Source organism: Pungitius pungitius, chromosome 11 (assembly GCF_949316345.1).
Source record: "Pungitius pungitius chromosome 11, fPunPun2.1, whole genome shotgun sequence".
NCBI classification, from domain to species: Eukaryota; Metazoa; Chordata; class Actinopteri; order Perciformes; family Gasterosteidae; genus Pungitius; species Pungitius pungitius.
Window position 1 is genome coordinate 7,380,275 of NC_084910.1, and position 20,084 is coordinate 7,400,358.

At 46.3% G+C, this 20,084-nt stretch overlaps 1 protein-coding gene across 6 annotated transcripts in view; it reads left to right on the forward strand.

Annotated features, from left to right (window-relative positions):
• The window catches only part of tsnare1 (T-SNARE Domain Containing 1), a 161,088-nt gene extending 141,995 nt beyond the window's left edge, over positions 1–19,093 (forward strand). For 2 of the 6 annotated variants that reach the window (XR_009957045.1, XR_009957047.1), the window contains 2 exons: positions 4,043–6,546; positions 17,105–19,093. Coding sequence is in view for 1 of the 6 variants with exons in the window: in XM_062565319.1 (XP_062421303.1) it covers positions 17,105–17,167 (63 nt within the window). In the remaining 5 variants the exon portion in view is untranslated. Of the gene's footprint in view, positions 1–4,042; positions 6,558–17,104 lie in introns of those variants that run through there. The other 4 variants (XR_009957046.1, XR_005114474.2, XM_062565319.1 and 1 more) reach the window with 4 other exon arrangements.
• The last annotated feature ends 991 nt before the right edge of the window (positions 19,094–20,084 follow it).

Here is a 20,084-nt window from a genome sequence, read left to right on the forward strand (position 1 = left end):
CGGCATATCATTTACCCCACAACCTATGTTCAACAGCATAACATTTCTGTGAAGGACAAACAGGACTACGGACGCCAAGAAGGTGCACTTCCGCTAAAAACAGATTTAACTCATCAAAATAAAATTCACACACTCAACAGGATTGTTGAATAATAACCAAAAATAAGATATGATACATTGAAAATGACATGTATTTCTGACTCTGTTACATTGACATTGGAGGTTTCTCTAATCGTTAAACAGGGGAAATGTTTAATTCTTATATTGTACTTTTCAGCTATAACACCCTGGACCTGTTTGCATAGGCCTTCATTCTAGAGAGGTCCTTTCTTTTGTCTCCCCCTTCACCCCCTTCATTTTTTGGAGGCCTACACATACTGTCACAGTTTGGGTCTGCTCTATGTCTTATTTTGTAGTTTTCATGTCTCTTGTGTTCCTGGGTGACTACACTTCCTGCCTTGTCCTGTGATTGCCTGATTGATTCCACCTGTGTCCAATCACCTGCACCTCCCTTGTGTATTTAAGCCCTGTGTGCCAGTTGTCCTTTGTCGCGTCATTGTCTACTGTCGTTCGTCGTGGGAGCACGTATGGTCTTTGTTGGAATAAAGAGCACTTCGTTTCGGAAACCCCTGCGTTTGAGTCCTTCCTTCCTCGCTGCAACCAGCTTCCGCCCACCCGCTGTGACACATACTTTTCTTTACAGCGCTCGTATGAAAAGGTCTCATGATATGAAAATGGATCTTAACGATCTTGTAGAACATTCTCCCTATAAAATGCAAATCTAACTAATATTGCTTATTCATCAATGGGATCTCTGAGGAAGGGAGCTGGCATTTTTTGTGTTGGCACTAAATTTCATTAGTGATTTGTTGTGTCACTCGATGGATTGCCGACGTAGCTGTTTACTCATCATCCAGCTGATCAAGCTAGCGTTAGCTCGCTAATCTTTATTTTATTTACTCGCCTTTAAATTTATTCCAAACCACCGATTATTTTTTAGCTGCATTTAGATTTGGTGTATACATTTACTTAACTTGCACTACAATGATGGTAATAAATGCATTAGCTTCAAGTCAACATGGGTGTGTGTTTTCTGAGTGTGAGAGTTTGAGAGTCTGTAGTAGAGATGAGCGAGTACAGCATTATCCGTATCTGTACTCTAAGTTGGGAGGGGCTTAACCAGGAAGTAGGAAGGATTTAACCCGTAAATTGTCGGGTTGTCTTAAAATGGGCTGGGCTTTGACCGTTCGCAGGGAGCTTGATTAACAGGTGATATGACCAATCATACATGAACTTGAAAAACAGTGTACTGTACTGATGCATTTCTGCGGTTAAAACAGCATTCCTTTTTAATTCTTATGTTAATTTATGTTTATCACTCATTATTCTGTATCACTGATGATCATTATTATTTTCATTATTTAACACAACTAGTCAACGTCAGACACTGAGTGTGTGAAGAGAGCCAGCAGACGGTAAAAAAAACAACTGATTACCGAGAGGGAGAGAGAGTAGGTCAGTGCGTGAAGTAAAAAAAAAAAAAAAACTGGTTAGAGCCAACTGAAAAAAAAATCTCCGACAGGCAGAGACGCAACGCGAGTCACATTCTTAAGCACCACGTCTTAACAAGCCCCACGTTTACCTGAACTCTACTAGTTAAGAACAACAAACCGAAGGCCGAAGAAATGCTTAAAATTTATCGGGAGAGAGCTGTTCTCTTCTCAGTGTTCTGTGTATGTGTGAGTATGGAAGTAAATCTGTGCCATCGGGGGTTGAAATAAAAAGGTGATTGAATTTCTAGCACTGAATATTTATGCATTGAAATTATGTACCTGAATGTTTTTCAACATTAAAACACCGCATAAAAATTCAACCTAAAAAAAAAAACAAATGACGGTTACAATATCCAACCCAAAAAATTTCAACCTTGAGACACCAACATCCGGGACACTAAGGAAGAGCAATCGATTCTAGATTCAAGATCAGCAGCGTGCGTCAAGCTAAAGGAGCGAGCACCCAATACACCTTGGGCTTCGGATTGTAGCCATGTCCAATAATAACGGGGCTTTAACTCTTCTTTATGCCATCAGTGTGGTTTGTGTCTGTAAGATTCCGTAATAGACAGCTGACATTTGTACATTAACAGACTGTATTGGACATGAACTAAGCGGAAGTTAAACGAGAGCGTACAGCTGGGCAAAATACGCCTCTTCTTCTAGTTTTTAATTAATTTAATGATGCTGAGATCCTTCGACAAGCTGTTAGGAGTGATTGGCGGAGTTTTGAATCCAGGAACACGCGTGAAGAGGCACATGAGTCGCTGTATCGTAGTGGGGGGGCAGCGGCTTTAACGGAGCGTGCAGACGCATAAACCCGACAGGACATGCAGGAATAACCGCAGTAGCACCGAGTGCGGAAAGTGGTCGGTGGAAGGATCCTTTTTCTGAGCGGCACAAGCCGATCTCATTTGAGTATTAAGCGGCATTCAAAGTCCACGTAACGGTAAATGAGTATCTTCATGACTAAATAATCAACGATTAATTGATTATAAAAATAATCGTAAGTTGCAGACCTAGAACACACATTACAGCAGTGGGTGCAGCAAACGCCCCTGGAGATCTGCATTTATCTATCCATTAAACTTGCATATATTACAGTAAATTGCCTATTTTCCTATTAAGGATTGCATTTTAACCTGCAGTGGAGTCTTCCAGACACTTTTAACAATTTGTGGCACGATGACTCCTAGTCCACATGTATTCGCCTGTGCTCTGCGGTTCCTTTCTTCATCGTTTGGGAGTGCAAGCGCAGACGTACCTCTTAGTTACATGTGCGGGCACTACAAGCACTGTGCACAATACAGCCTTAAGTTTAGCAAATGCTCAGTCGTCAATTGGAGGTATGCTTTTGAGAGGTTCCTATAGTCGTATTGGGGTCCCGTCTGGGCTTATGTAACAAACTACTCTGCCACCAACAAGCTACATTAGCAGACTGCGCCCACAAGCTAATTATTGTTGCATATCTCTTTGTTGATGACATAGGAGGTAATTGTTACGCCCGGCCTAGGGGAGCCGGAAGTAGCATACAAGTAATCCCGTAATTAAGACCAAGACAAAGGCCGCCGCTTTCTCATTTTGGGGTATTTACTTTAGTTCAAGGTCATAGATTTCAGGGTGAGCATGGCCTAAAACAACAAACAAAACAATATGTGCAGGTCCCCCTACCTTCCCTAGGACACATAAAGAAACAAACAAAAATACAGGTGTCTTACCTAACTCCCTACCCAAAAACAGGAGAAAACATGAACAAACAAACAAAGGCTTCTCACCCCTACCGACCTCCTTGCTAAACCCCGCCACCACCCCAAAAGTCCATGAGGTGCAGCATGGCTCCCGGATGGAAGCTGGAGAGACAGGCAACAAGAGAGGCCTGCCGGCTCCCACGGGATCCTTCTTATTCACCGACATCCAATCACCTGCAAAAGGAAAAGAGACAGAGCAAGGCAAAACACACAGAAGCCCACTCAGGCAGGGAGGGGAACTGCTCCACTATGACGCTCTGAGTCATAACAGTAATGCAATATTGTAAAAGCCTTGAATGGATTTAGGACCATATATTTTTGATAAGATTGTTTGTCAAATGGCGACAACATCTTCACATTACTCTTCCCTAGCAGGGCTGACTTCATTTGTGTGTTTACTGTTGCCCGACAATTAACTGTATTTAAGATTAATGAACCACTTCTATCTGTAGCGGCGTGAACTCTGGCCTGGACTTAATTAAAAATCTGCAGTTGATCACCAATCATAAATTACTCTCCACCACCTGTGACACTTTTGGAATAAAAATAACAAATCGGTTTCTTACAGATTAATAATTAACAAATTAACGGGAATATCAAGCACGGGGCAGCTGCTTCTAAGAGCTCAGCATCCTCCACGTGCTTTGCGACGGCTGAGCATGCTGGAGATTACTAATCATGGAGGCAGCGGTGTCTGTTGGGTGATTGATGCTTGTTGTCAGTTCTGCTTGTGTTTTACAGGTAGCTGCTGTCATTACCTTGTTGCCATTGCGCTCCAGCAAAGTCTGATCCCTGACCTGAGCAGCTGGTTTCCAGTAGGAGGGAGCAACAACCTACCTGCAACAACGTCTCAACTCCATCATCCCTGCCCAGTGTGCATAATCCTGGATCTGAGACTTTTCTCAGCATTCCGATTCATCAAGAGTGAGCCCCAGTCTGAGCCGCTTGTGTAATCATCATTGTATTTCTTTTTATTTCTTTATTTTTTTTTCTGTGGCTCAAAGATTTAATAAAAGCTGATGTCAAACATGTGGATTTTGTTACATCAGTCCTGAAGAGGGTGTGTATTAGTGACCGTCAGACTAACTAAACTAACTTGTAACTAAAAATGGACTTCTACCTCCTAACAATTTATGGTTCGGTTCAAGCTATGGAACTAGTGTTTGCGTTCGGAAAAACGTAATGATAGAACTCCAATAGTACACAAATAAGTTATAATATTCAACCCTTTTTTTCAACACCATTATTTATAATTTAAAACCTTAGATTTGTGTCCACAACAACTTGTCTTGACTGACTTGATGTCCAAGTGGTGCCAAAATATTTCTATCCTAATTTGTGGCATTGAATCATGTTCCTGTTTTTCTGTGAGATCAGAAAGGATAAGGAAATTGACCATCACAGTCCTCACTCACTAATGGATTTTTACTGATGCAGACTTTGCAATTTAATCAGTGAGATATTGTAGCTCATTATTGGTATAAGTATTGTTTGATCAAATACATCTTCTCAAATCAAGTTTGACATTAACATAAAGTTATGCTTCTGTTTTGCCAACCCTAACTACAATAGTAGAAAATATATAAAATAAATCCTCTTTCTATGTCCCTTGTCATCTGGTTAGCTTGGTTTTCAAGAATTCCTCCCAGCTCCACATTGAACCTAATTGATATGTTGAATGAACCCAAGAACAGCTAAACCACAACTGCACTCGAACATCAGTGAGTCAGTCATCTTATCCTTAGAGCAGTTCCAGGTAGCCAGTGGACTCGGCCGGATTGCTTCTGAGTGTCGGCTAGCTCGGCTGTGTTACAGCTCGATGTGAGTCAGCTTTGGCCCTTTTCATTCATGCCATATGTAGCTGTTACAGACATGGCCACCGGGTTTATTGCCAACCAGCACTGAAATAGGTTCTGGCCCAATGATGGCTGCCAGACCTGGGCTGAATCTGTCATTATAGAAACGGGCCTAAACTAGTTGAGACATGGCAGCCGGGTTTATCGGCAACTAGCACTGAAACAGGCTCCGGCCTGTTGATGGCTGCCAAACCAGGGCTATATCTGGCATTATGGAATCGGGCCTATAATGGTTGAAACATGGCAGCTGGATTTACTGGCAACCAGCACTGAAACAGGTTCTGGCCAGTCTATGCCTGCAGAATCTGGGCCACATCTGGCAAACAGGCCTATTCTGGTTGAGACATGGCCGCCGGGTTTATCGGCAACCAGCACTAAAACAGGTTCTGGCCCAATGATGGCTGCCAGACCTGGGCTGAATCTGTCATTATAGAAACGGGCCTAAACTAGTTGAGACATGGCAGCTGGGTTCATCAGCATCCAGTACTAAAACACGCTCCGGACCGTTGATGGCTGCAGAATCTGGGCCCAATCTGGCTTTATAGAAACAGCCCTTTTCAGGCTATGACATGGATTTATTGGCAACCAGCACTGAAACAGGATTTGACCGATTAATAGCTGCTAAACCTGGGCCAGATCTGGCATTACAGAATGTTGAGAGACAGAAAATTGGTTGTCTGTTGGCTTGCACTGTTTTTAGTAAGTATTAATAAGTATTTTTTTTATTTGGGGGCCTGTCTAAATTAACACATTAATCTATGTGATGTGAGATGAATGCAATAAAATATTTTAATCCCCTTTACAAGGGTCACATTCATTTACTTACGGCAAACCGGAAGTAAACAACGATGAAACAAAACCGCCGCTAGTTGCAGTCAGTTATCTTTGATCGCAGAGTCCGAGGTGGAGATGAAGTTGAAGATGGAGATAGCTTTTTGCATTGGAAGGGAAACAAGAAGAGGAATTTCTCCACGTGTCAAACAGAACGTGAATGGGAACACTTTACAAGCTAGCTGCACGGCTAAGCTAGCTGCTAGGCTACGCAGTGTTTCTCCTAGGTTTACAACTTCCGGGGGGCGGAGTCGGGGGGTGCTGTGTGCTGCTGAAGATTCGACCGGCGAACGGTACGGCTGATGGGTCGTTGACGGCGCCCTGCTGTTATAATGGTAGGGGAAACACTCGCTACCTCTATGTCAACACATACCCTGCGCTGCACACGGTCTGAAGAGTACCACCACAGTTGCCCTTCCAGACAGTGGTTGGCGTAAGGAGTGAGAATGGTATGTAATACTATTGATATATTTACTATTCTTGTTTTGAGATCTCACAACTCTTTCTTGTCTCTGTTTCCACAAGGCTGCGACCTCTGGATTTTGGCCGGAATCAAAGGTTGCTACCCAGTATGAGTTTTAATTATTTTTGATTTAATGTGATTTGACACTTCTAACAGTGGGCTTTCTACAAATTCACCATTCAACATTGGTCTGTCTTATTTATATAATGTAAAATATTATTACATATGAGATCATATTATACAGTGGTATGAAAAAGTTTGGGCACCCCTGATCATTTAAGATTTTCCTTTATGTTTCATTGGTTGTTCGGAACAACAATTTCAATTAAATATATCATATAGCAGACAGTGATATTTAAGAAGTGAAATGAAGTTTATAGGATTTACAGAAAGTGTGCAATAATTACTTAAACAAAAGTAGGCAGGTGCATAAATTTGGGCACCCCAACAGAAAAATTACCTCAATATTTAGTACATCCTCCTTTTGCAGAAATATCAGCCTCTAAACGCTTCCAATGAGGGTCTGGATGCTGGTTGAAGGTATTTTTGACCATTCTTCTTTACAAAACATCTCCAGTTCAGTCAGGGTTGATGGTTTCCGAGCATGGACAGCCCGCTTTAAAACAGACCACAGATTTTCAATGATATTCAGGTCTGGGGACTGAGATGGCCCTGAGAAACTTTTTGGGTGAGTGGCCTGCCCTGACACCTCAGTTTCTCAAAACCCTTCGTTGTTTTCAACAGATTAATTTTAGTCTTCTCTCATCTTTGTTTTAAAGAAAGCTTTTCCATCACTTATCTCTTACCTCAAGTCTCTGTAGAAACATTTCACTGCACGTCACAATTATTATTCTCTTAGACACATTGAGGAATTACTTCATTAATTTCCTTTATCTTTTGTGTAATTAATTAATTACCCCTTATAGTTAAACCAAAATTGCTTGTTGAGTTAAACATCAGTCACTCATGCTTCATCCCAACAGCTCTCATTCATTTTTACTAAACAACTAATAATACCAATTGTTGTCTCGTTTGTAAACCTGATTCTGGATCTATGATTTAATTCCACCGACAGGTATTCTGTGTGTAGTCTTATGCTAATAGTGACACTTTATTAACTTTATTAAGCATTTTCTTTGTTTTTTCATCCTGAAGTTAACATAACAGATCTTCCAGAATCACACAAAAATATTACCTCACACCCTCTACCATTAAAGTTTATTTATTTATTTTATCTCACATTTCTATTTTCTCTCCTGTTCCCCATCAGTCCATGACTGTGTTTGTTTGCATGACCTGTTGTCCGTTGAAGAGGGATCCACCATCTTCTACTGCCTGTCCACCATTAAAACACCATCACATCTTTTGAAAGCCTCCTCTCTGCTTCACTCCTTTTGTCCGTCCACAGGCTTCCGCGTCTCTATTTGTCTCAGGAATACACATAAGAAAAAACAGGTTTTAGATAGTTCAATGATGATGATGGTGTTGAAGTAAGTATTTTCTCTTTTTCTTTCTTCTGCTCTGCAGCACTGTTGCTCCTGGCATAAACACATTAGTTTTGGGATTTAAGTCCAGAGGCTCCCAGGAGTAATGTAGATGTATTTGTTGCTTACCAGTCACTTTGTCCGATCTGGTGGGAGCTGGCCTGCAGCTGGATGCTGAAAATCTGGCTCACAGCTTTGTTGAATGCAGACACAACATCTGAGCTCTGTAGGACCAGGGCTGTGGTTTGTGATGGGAAGTGAGGAGGTGGAGACGATTGGAGCAGAATCAAGCAGAGAAGTCTTTGTCTCCCGTATATCACTTCTTAAAAAAAAAAAAAAAATCAGGAGAATTATTCAATTATCATATCTCTTGTTCCTTATCAGGGAACTCGAGCTGCGCAAAACGCTGTGGGAACGCCCCTGGGTGACCGCGTCATGAAGCACGTGTGAAAATTAACCAATGGCGAGCTGGTACGTCATAGCGGGGACGCCAGACCAGGGCGCTATAAAAGGGACCCGAAGGGCAGGACCATTCATCTCTGTGCCTTCATCTAGTGCGTGTGAAGTTTTCCACTTAGATAGAAATGGCTGAGCGGTTTGTCCAGTGTGTTCCCCCTTGCACCCGATTTATTACGGGCAGAGACTCGCACGACCTGTGTGTTGTCTGCTTAGGCATGGAGCACGCCCAGCTAGCCCTTGAGGGGGCTGGCTGTGCAGACTGTGAGCATTTGCTGTGGCAATCTCGCGTCTCCCGTCGAGCTCTCTTCACTGAGGACTGGTCGACGAGGCGTGCTCCCCGCGGCTCCACTTTGGCTCGTGCCGAGGCGGAGCCCCGGTTGCCTTCCTGGGGATCACAAATGGATCTCACGGAGGATTCCGGGACGGCTGACGCCTTTTCCCGGCCCTTCACCATGGGATCCAGGCGCTCGTTTCCGGAGGCGGAGGCACGCTCCGCGGCTTCCTCCACGCCGCTCTCACCTTTTTCCGGCTCCGAGGAGCTGGACGTGGTGAGCGTAGAGGCAGCGGAGGCTGACGCCGAGGCGACTCATTCCCCCGCTGCCACAAAAGAATTGCTGGAAGTCCTCACCCGAGCAGCTGACAGATTACACATCAGCTGGCCGGCGGGTGAGCAGCAGCCGTCTGCCCCCGGTAGACTGCAGGAGCGGTTTTTACCTTCCCGCAGAGTGCCTGCCATTCTTCCCAGACGTCCACACTGAGGTGTCGGCGCCCTGGTGTAGGCCAGTGTCTGCTCACGTGTACAACCCGCGTACGGCATTGTACTCGTCTTTGGCTGAGGCTAAGCAACATGGCTACGGAAGGATGCCTCTGCGGCAGGGCAAGCGGCGTGCTGCCTGCATACGATGGCGCTTATCCAGGCGTATCAGGCAGAGCTGCTGGCCGACGTGGCCGAGGAGACGGAGCTAACGCCGGAGGCAGTGCGTGAGCTGAGGCACACGGCTGAACTCGCGTTACGAGCCACGAAAGAGACGGCAGCCATGGTGGCTACGGAGCGGCACCTTTGGCTGAGCCACTCCGCACTGCAGGGGAAGGACAAGTCCTTCCTCCTGGATGCCCCTCTCTCCCCCACTACCCTCTTCGGAGGTGCCATTGGGGATGTGGCGGATAAACTCCGCGCCGAGAGGTGGCAGGCGGAGGCGCTCGATTCTTTCGTTCCCCGACGACGCCACGTCCGCAGGGCCTGGTACAGCAGGAGACCCCCCCGTCAAGGCCGGGCCACAGCACGGCACAATCGGACGAGGTTCTCTCGCGGCCGGACTGGTCTGAGGACCGCCGCCGCGGAGAGGACTTCGTCCAATAGGCCCTGACACCGCTGACATCGCTGTTGCGAAGTTGAGCTTCAAAATGCTCACTCTCAAACAGATCGCGGCTCAAATCAGGTCCGAGGACTGGTTTGTCATGGTGAATCTCCAGGACGCTTACTTTCATATTCCCATCCTCCCTCGACACAGGAAGTTCCTGAGGTTCGCTTTTGGGGATAAAGCTTACCAATACAAGGTCCTTCCTTTTGGCCTAGCCCTCTCGCCCCGTAAGTTCATAAAATGCGTGGATGCAGCTCTGGCGCCATTGCGTCTCCAGGGCATCCGTATTTTGAACTTGGACGACTGGTTGATTTTAGTGCCCTCTGAGCGCCTGGCGGCCCAACACCGTGATGTTGTGCTCGCTCATATCAACCGTCTGAGACTCAACACCAGGAAAAGTGTGCTGTCCCCAGCACGTAGGACCACTTTCCTGGGTGTAATTTGGGATTCGACCACGATGCGGGTAGTTTCGATCCTCTCTGCTGTTCAGCAGGCCAGGCTAGGCCAGCCACTCACTGTGAAACAGTTTCAGAGACTGTTAGGTCTCCTGGCAGCGACATCTAATGTGATCCCCCGCGGCCTGTTACACTTGAGACCGTTGCAGTGGTGGCTCAAGACCAAGGGATTCTCCCCAAGGGGGAACGAGCACCGCCCGATCAAAGTCACTCGGCACTGCCTGAGGGCCTTGGTCATATGGATGCACCCTGGGTTTCTAGCCCAAGGGCCCGTTTTAGGGGCGATCTGTCGCCGGGTCATCCTCACGACAGCTCTTCCCTCACGGGCTGGGGTGCGATCATGAGTGGTCACTCAGCCTCTAGGCTGTGGCAGCATCATATCCGGTCCTGGCACATAAACCAGCTGGAAATGCTGGCGGTGTTTCAGGCGCTGAAACACTTCCGCCCAGCCCTGACGGACCAGCATGTGCTTGTCCGGACAGACAACACATCAGTGGTTTCTTATATCAACCATCAGGGTTGGATGCTTTGGGACAGGCATGGCCAAAAAGCACGTGCTTGTACGCTTTCCCCCCGTTGCTCTCTCCACTGTCTTCAGAACGTTGAGCTCCAGGTTGTTCTGGCTGCACCACGTCACCAGGTGGTCAGACTGTAGGGGGACTCATCTCCACCAGAGATCTGTCCAATGAGGGTGGTGTCATCCGCAAACGTCAGGAGCTTGACAGACCGGCGACTGGAGGTGCAGCTCTTTATGTATAGGGAGAAGAGCAGAGGGTAAAGAACGCAGCCTTGGGGGGAGCCAATGCTGATGGTACAAGAGGCAGAGACATGGTCCGAGAAGCATGGACATGTTTCCCCAGCTTCACGTGCTGATCAATGACTTCCTGTCAGACATTTGCAGGTGAGTCGGGCACGTGCGGCTGGGAGAGTTTGTCCTGCAGCAGAGACGGGATGATTGTGTTGAAGTAGAGCTAAAGTCGACAAACAAGATCCTGACGTAGGTTCCTGGGGAGTCCAGATGCGGAGGGCCATGTTGACAGCATCGTCTACAGACCCGTTGGCTCCGTAGGCGAACTGCAAGGGGTCCAGGAGGGGGTCGGTGAGAGTGTTCAGGTCGGACAGGACTATCCGTTCAAAAGACTTCATGACTATGTTGCCTTCCTCAAACACAAGCCAATGTTCTATTTCTCAATGGTCTAAAGGTGCATGGATTTTGGTCTTTTGAACTAGAGAATTGCACACACCGCACTCACAGGTTTGAAGGAACAGGCATTTAGAAATCGGGACAAAAACTTCCCAGTTAAAATACAGGTTTAGCAAGGCAGTGAGATATGGTGACCAAATGTATTATGACAAACTGCAACAGCTCTCAGCAAGGGATTCTGCTTTGGTATATAGAGGCTTTAAACACCTCATAAACTACAAGCCCAAAAAAAAGTCCATGAATGACCTCCGCCTGGCAGGCACGCTGAATGAGTTATACGGCAGATTTGAAAGACAATGGGACAGTCCTGACCCACAACTCCACCACCTCCCCCGACCCATCAGGTGCTCACACCTTTGGACTACTCTCCCCTCCCCCACCGCTCCTCTCTGTCTTGGAGAGTGACGTCAATCGGCTCTTGAAAAGACAAAACCCCCGGAAAGCAGCCGGGTCCGAACTCAGTCTCGCCCCACACCCTGAAGCATTGTGCTGACCAGCTGTCTCCTGTGTTCACCGCCTGCTTCAAGACCTCACCATCATCCCTGTTCCCAAGAAGCCCAGGGTCACAGGACTGAATGACTACAGGCCCGTCGCACTGACCTCTTTAGTCATGAAGTCCTTTGAACGGCTTGTCCTGTCCCACCTAAAGTCCCTCACCGACCCCCTCCTGAACCCCCTGCAGTTCGCCTACAGAGCCAACAGGTCTGTAGACGATGCTGTCAACATGGCCCGCCACTTCATCCTCCAGCATCTGGACTCCCCAGGAACCTACGCCAGGATCCTGTTTGCGGACTTCAGCTCTGCCTTCAACACCATCATACCGTCTCTGCTGCAGGACAAACTCTCCCAGCTGCACGTGCCCGAATCCACCTGCAAGTGCTGCTTCCTGTCCGTGAAGCTGGGGAAACACGTCTCTGCCTCTAGGTCCATCAGCAACAGTTCCCCCCAAGGCTGCGTTCTTTCCCCTCTGCTCTTCTCCCTGTACACAAACAACTGCACCTCCAGTCACCAGCCCGTCAAGCTCCTAAAGTTTGCTGATGACACCACCCTCATTGGACTGATCTCTGGTGGGGATGAGTCCGTCTACAGGTGGGAGTTTTACCACCTGGTGACGTGGTGCAGCGAGAACAACCCGGAGCTTAACGCCCTTAAGACAGTGGAGATGGTCGTCGACTCCAGGAAGAACCCAGCCCCACCTTCCCCCCTCACCTTGTGTGACTCCCCTGTCACCACTCCTTCCGTTTCCTGGGCTCCATCATCACCCAGGACCTCAAGTGGGAGCTGAACATCAGCTCCATCACAAAAAAGGCTCAGCAGAGGATGTTCTTCCTGAGGAAGCTGAAGAAATTCAACCTGCCTGAGACAATGATGGTGCACTTCTACACGGCCATCATCGAGTCCATCCTCTGCTCCTCCATCACGTGTGGTACGCTGCAGCCACAGCCAAGGACAAGGGCAGGCTGCAGCGTGTCATCCGCTCTGCAGAGAGGGCGATTGGCTGCAATCTTCCGTCTCTCCAGGACTTGTTCGCTTCCAGGACTTTGAAGCGGGCCAAAAAGATTGTAGCCGACCCCTCCCACCCTGGACATGAACTGTTTGTGCCCCTTCCATCCGGCAGGACTAAGACCTCCCGCTACACAAACAGTTTCTTCCCTTCGGCAGTCGGGCTCATCAACAGAGCCCGGGGCCCCCCCTGACTGACTCTGACTCCCATGTTCATTAATTCACTTTGTCACTTTCACTTGTCACTCGTCACTTTGTTTAGCTGGTGCACTTCATCTTTATTTTTATTCCTAATTTTATCTTATCTCCTCTAACTTACTAACCCATAGCATATATTTTATTGCTGCACTATGTCGTCATTATTGTACTGTCTTCTGTCATGCACCACCGCCAAGACAATTTCCATGTATGTCAAACATATTATGGCAATAAACGTTTCCTGATTCCTGAAGTGCAACACCAGACAAAGCAAGACAGCAAATAAGTTATTGAATAGTCCAGCAGAAATATATACATGCAAAATGACCTAAAATTTCACTCATGTGGGCCTATGTGATCATGAGGTCAGAATGCACACAGAATTGTACAAAATAATACACACTAGATGCAATTTTCATTGTCGTTTTTCAATAAAGGGGAAAAATTACCCTTTAATTATGTCCCCATCTTTAATGTACCCAACTCACAAAGCTTTAGTTTTTTACCACCTCAAACACATCTTATGCAATTCATACTTGGAGATAACTATACAGTCATATAGATACGGACAATAGGTCTACATAGCTGTGTATAATCAATGCTAGGATTTAACCATGTCGTTTTCATTAATATCTTGCTGTGGGTTAATACTATTATGAATGCCATTTGTTAAGTGTTCAAAAAGCTGGGCAAGAACGGGCTGGTAAAAAGGGAACCTTACAGATGTTTTATTTATTACTATCATAGATAAATATTCCAGTGTCTCATTTGTAGTATCGTATCGAAAAGTATCGAGTATCGAAATATTTTGCCAGGTACAGTATCAAAGTCAGAATTTTGGTATCAGAACAACCCTAGCTCCTGCCTACATCAGCGCCCCAGACCCCCACATCAAGATGACCTGATAGTAACTGGACTGCAGGTTCTTGCTGTAGATTCTGCTATATTAGATCAAATTGACTGCTAGTGGGCCCTCCTATCTTTGCTAGGTTTGACCTGAAAGTGTTTTTTTGCAACCTTTTGTTGCCTAATGACGAGGGTTGTAGTCTGCGCAGCCGTAGCTAACTTCCACTGACGAGGGCGTATTTAACTAGAGGTTGGGTGAATCGTGAGCAAAGACGAGGGAGTCTTCTGGGGGCGGCTGAGTGCGGTGCCTTTGACTGCTCGTTTTTAATAATGTGCTTGCTCTCTGTACCTGTACAACTCTCCTTCCCTCGGGCTCAATCTGCTCTTTATCGTAATCTCTCCTCTCTTACCTATCCGACCCACTCCACACATGTCCAACACCTTTTAACAGGAGGCCTCTGTAACTGCCAGCTACTCGAAAGGCAGACTCCATCTCCGGCTTTGCTATCCAGCGATTGCTTGACTTCCTCGCTCTCACTGAGACCTGGATGACACCGGAGAACACATAGTCGGGCTCGCCTTATGCTGGGCACCATTTCGTTGGGCTGGAAACCCCGTCCTTGGGGGCTGACGTCCAGTGTCCTGGAAACCCTATCGCAGGGTGATCATCGATGAGCCGGGGGGGTGGAGGGGGAACGGCCGGAGGGCTGAGGTCACTGGAGGAGACAGGCTTAAGGAGGGAAACATGGACTGTGAGATGTATCTTCAAAGAGTAGAGGAAGGTTTTATTATTTTGGAAATTGTGAAAGGCCCCACATAACGTGAGCAGAGCGGAGGTAAGCGAGGTTCTTGTGATCAGTCTATATAAGAAACGCTTGCTTGCAGCCGTCGAACCAGTGCCTCCACTCCTGAAACTAGACATAATTTCTCTCGGCTGGGCTGAGTCAACGGAAAAGAAAGCACAAGGATGTGGCTTTTGAGTGAGGGGATGCTTTTGAGACAGAACCGCTCCCACTTCGGTGTCCGAGGCGTCAACCTCCACCTCCCAAACCCCGGTAATCTATACAGGGGCGTGGAGAAGCATCCTTCTCGACAAAAAAGAAGCCCGCTCCCAGGGGGGAGGAGGAGGGACAGATCAAACCAAAAGCTAGACTCTCGTTGATATATGTCTTCATGGCCCCCCTTTCCGGGCGAGACGCGTTGAACAGCCTACTGGTGGGGAGAGGGGCTCCCGCGAGGAAATCGATGGCGCAGTCATAAGGGCGGTAGAGTGCGCGCTAACTCCTTGAATGTTTTAAAAACAATGAAGTTATTAATTGATAGGGCTTATCAAACATTACATTAACAATCCCATTTGTAGGAGACATTTATGTTTATTGTTGGCATATTTTATTTTGATCTATTCATATTAGTATTTTGGACACTAGGTGATTAGATGCACATGGTTGTAAATAAGGGGCGTGGGAGGCACAGGTAGGGGGAGCACACACAGTTCTCACCAAACCACAGATCACAGACCACGAATTGGAGTCCAGAGATCAAAATCATGGGCTCACCACCTGTGGAGGAAACCAATGGGGTCGGGTGCGCTGATACAAGGGTGGCAGTGAAAGTGGGGGGTCTATACGGAACAGACCTATGCGGCAGGTGCTGGCTCGGGGGACGTGTAACGGGAAGGAACCGGAGCTTGTGCGAGAGGTGGAGCGCTATCAGTTGGATCTGGTGGGGCTTACCTCTATGCACAGCCTTGGTTCTGGAACGACACTCCTGGATAGGGGATGGACTCTTTTCTACTCTGGAGTGGCGATACTCACAAGTCCCCAGCTGAGTGCTGCTACATTGGAGTTTACCCCGGAGAACAAAAGGGACTTCTGTGCCAGTCATGGATTGTCCATAACAACACCATGTTCAAACATAAGGATGTTCATAAGTGTAGGTGGTACCAGAGCACCCTAGGTCAAAGATCAATGATCAATTTTATAATCGTATCATCTGATCTGAGACCGCATGTTCTGGACACTCAGGTAAAGAGGGGCAGAGCTGTCAACTGATCACCATCTGGTAGTGAGCTGGGTCAGAGGATGGGGGAAGACTCAGAACAGACCTGGTAAACCCAAGCGTGTAGTGCGGGGGGAAGACTCAGGACAGACCTGGTAAACCCAAGCGTGTAGTGCGGGTGAACTGGGAACGTCTGGAAGAGGCTCCAGTCAGAAAAAGTTTTTCAACTCACACCTCCGGCGGAGCTTTGCTCACATTCCTGTGGAGGTAGGGGACATTGAACCAGAGTGGTGCATGTTCAAAACTTCCATTGCTGAAGCTGCGGCAGTGAGTTGTGGCCTCAAGGTCTTAGGTGCATCAAGGGGCGGTAACCCTCGAACCCCGTGGTGGACACCGGAAGCCGTCCGACTGAAGAAGGAGGCCTTCCGGGTTATGATATCCGAGGGGTCTCCCGAGGCAGCTGCAGTGTCCTGACAGAGGAACAGATTGGTTGCTAATGGCTACACACATGGTGATGTTGCGCGCCCCCCTCCCCCCCTCTGACCGGGAACTTGGATGTTTGCACGTGTCCAATGATGTTGCGGCCCCTTTTGCGCCTTTTTGTGACATTGAACCCTGCTTCATCAGTGAAGATGTATTGGTGTGGGTCAGCCATTGCATCCATCTCAAACAGGAATCAAAAAACATTGACAATTTTAATTCCAACATATGTGTATTGGAATAGTATAGCATTTCTGTACAGTGCAATTACCTGCACATATTGGAATCGTTGCTCCTTAACCTAATTCTTCTCAAAAGGCAGTTGTAGTTTGAACATGAGTAGACAGTATAATAGGTGACTAAATACCAAAGACTGCAACACCATTTTAGTGACAATGCCTTCAATGTGCTACAACCACAACAACGTTTCATTGAACACTACTCCCAGTAGTTTGGTATTTTTGACCAGTTCTATTTTCCAACCTGAAATAGACACATAAAGCTCTGTCACTAGCTAGATGAGATATACTAAAATGTCAGGGGTGGTCCTGGGTCCCCTCCTCTTCTCTATCTACACCAACTCTCTCGGCTCAGTCATTTCCTCGCACCACAGCTATGCCGATGACACCCAACTAATTCTCTCCTTCCCTCACTCTGATACTCAGGTGGCGGCACGGATCTCCTCCTGTCTGACTGACATCTCTCAGTGGATGTCCGCTACCATCTGAAGATCAACCCCGACAAGACTGAACTACTTCTCTTTCCCGGAAGACCCAGTCGACCACTACAGCTCATCCAGAATGCAGCAGCTCGACTGGTCTTCAACCTTCCAAAATTCTTCCAAACCACACAACTTCTCCGTTCTCTTCACTGGTTACCAGTGGCTGCCAACATCCAGTTCAAAACATCGGTTCTCATGTGAATGGATTGGGTCCACTCTACATCTCAACCCGTACACGCCGCTCTGCATCTGTCAAGCTGCTTGTTCCTCCCTCTCTGAGAGAAAAGCACTTGGCGAGATCGCGACTCTGTTCCTGCTCTCTGATGACATCAGGACTGCAGAGAGCCTTTACATCTTCCACCGAAAGCTCAAGACAGGAGGCACACATGGAATTTGGAGCTCAGTGCTGTAGATACAATTACAAAGTAGCCATTAAACTGAGCTTTATTCTTCATACCAGCTCCGTCTTTTTTATTTTTAGTTGGTCTTTCACACTGTTGGCATTCAAACATTTACTACCCTCAGTACTTCTGCTGTCCTCTGATTCACTTCCATTAACCCAGAGGGGGGAAAGGAGATGCAAATAAAACAAGATCTAAAAAGAAAAGAAAATCGATAAATGTTTCATCAGATTTAAAAGACGGCGTTAACCTCAGTTTTATAGGTGCTGTGCTAAAATTTCAGGGTGGCCAAGTCCTTGGGTTTAAAAGAAAGGTTTATGGTGCTGTAAACATAGCCCAATTCTCTTTTCCATTTCGACCACATAAAGCCGTGACAGATAAGTAAATTCACACAGGGGAGTAGAAGCTCTTTGCACCAGCTCTTTCTCCCTCCCGTGCAGGTTTATCTACATTTACCAATTTCTATGCATTGAAGTGCACATGAAGGGTTAATACTGGGATCAGGCTTCTAATTATCAGTTAATTGTAGAAACCAATGTCAGGGATGACATGCCTAGAAATGTGCTTTTAACACTCAATGGAATATACCATTATTATCTTATAGACCATCAAACACTGAAAGTCTACAGCTGATTTGATAACATCCTTGAATGCGGTGCGGTTTTATGACTAATACATGGTATACACCAATGACAATCTTAATCTGGATATCTGAAAACAATCTTAGATTGACCTAAAGTCTAGAAGTGAAATTGATCTGTTTTGAGATTGTATGCCAGTTCATCATGTTTGATTTCCAAATGTCTCGATTGAATGTACACTATATTAGGCCATCAAGTTTCTCCCTAAAAGACATTTAAAAGAGTACGCCAGTAATTTAGTATTGCTCTCCTTTAACATTGACATGACAGGCAGTCTGGGTTGAAAGATTGAAACTAATGCAGCAGAACCTTATATTTAGGGTCCTCGCTACGACTTTTCAAGGAATTATTATTCTCACAACTAGTCGTAAAAGTAAAAGTTGCATTTTTCCAGAAGAAATATTAAACTATGTGTGTAGGGCACAGATAAAAAAAAACACCTTTCTAAAGATTTCGAAGGAAGTTGGGTCATGTAAGGTATTTTGGGATGGAACATCAGAATGTCCTGGATATCCATAAGTGACACCTTGAGGATGTGTACTATCAACATGAAGTGGAATGGTCATAACAGTATTGTGTTTCCTTTTAAATCCTAATCTGAAAATGTCCAAATGTAGTCTGGTGATGGACTTGTCACGGTTTGGGTCCTCTTCCTGTCTTATTTTGTAGTTTTCTTGTCTCTCGTGTCTCTGGGTGAGCTTCACTTCCTGTCCTGTCCTGTGATTGCCTGAGGGTTCCCACCTGTGTCCAATCACCTGCACCTCCCTTGTGTATTTAAGCCCCATGTGCCTGTTGTCCCTTGTCGAGTCATCGTCTTAGTCAGTCATCGTTGGTGCACGTCCTTTTGCTTCTGTTCGGTTTTGTGCTGAATAAAGAGCACATTTTGGAAACTTTGAGAGTCCTGCCTCCTTCGACCTGCACCGGTACATCAGAATGACCTGGTTATCACCAAGTCACACCATGGTGATGTGTACTCTCTGCCTGAAGTGGAATTACTGTGTAGCTATTTTTAGTTACCTTGTATTTATAACCTGAAATTCACCAAAAGTAGTCTTGTGAAAGATTTTGAGAGGCTTTAACTTTGTAATAGTATATCAGAAGCACCTGGTTACCACAGACAGACCATACCATTAAAGACCATGATAATGTCAAAAATAAAGGTGTTGCACCACACGGTTAACGACCACTGACTTGCGAGAGCTTCGTCTGCCAGTGCCCCGACGGGCAAGGAGTAGTGAGGACCCGTCCAATGCTGCTCGCCGCTTTTTTTATTTTTAGGATCTCAGTCCAAAAGCACGTACCTATAAAATGTACACCCTCAACCCATTAAACAGTCACAAGAATAAGCCCAACAAAGCACAACACACAGTCCAAGATTTAGTTTAAATCTTGATATATTTACACAAAAAGGTAAGCCAAGCATAACAAAGGAAATGTATTGTCCACCTTCCAAAAGAAGAGAAATCCAAAAAGAATAGAGCAATCCACGCGCAACTGAATGTAGCTCCGCCGACTCTGCACTCCTCCTCCCCTCCATCACACTCCACTGAACCCCGAACACCAGAAAGTGCTTCCCGTTTTCACACCGGGCCAGGTGAGCTCGTCATCCCCCAAAAGGGGCGGGTCCACCGCACCAAAACAGCTGATTTGAAGTTGGTGATCACTTCCAAGTTGTTCCAAACTGTCTGGATTTACGATCCCTACGAGTTGGTTGATGAGAAAAAGATACATGAGCAATTCCCGCAGATATATCTGGTGACCCTAAGCACGCATCAAAAGCGAACCATCAAAGAGTCTGTCAGCTGTCTGTGACTGTGACTTTTATATTTTCCCCACACCTTAAGAACTGGTCGAAACACAAGATGGTTTTTTTGTACATCTC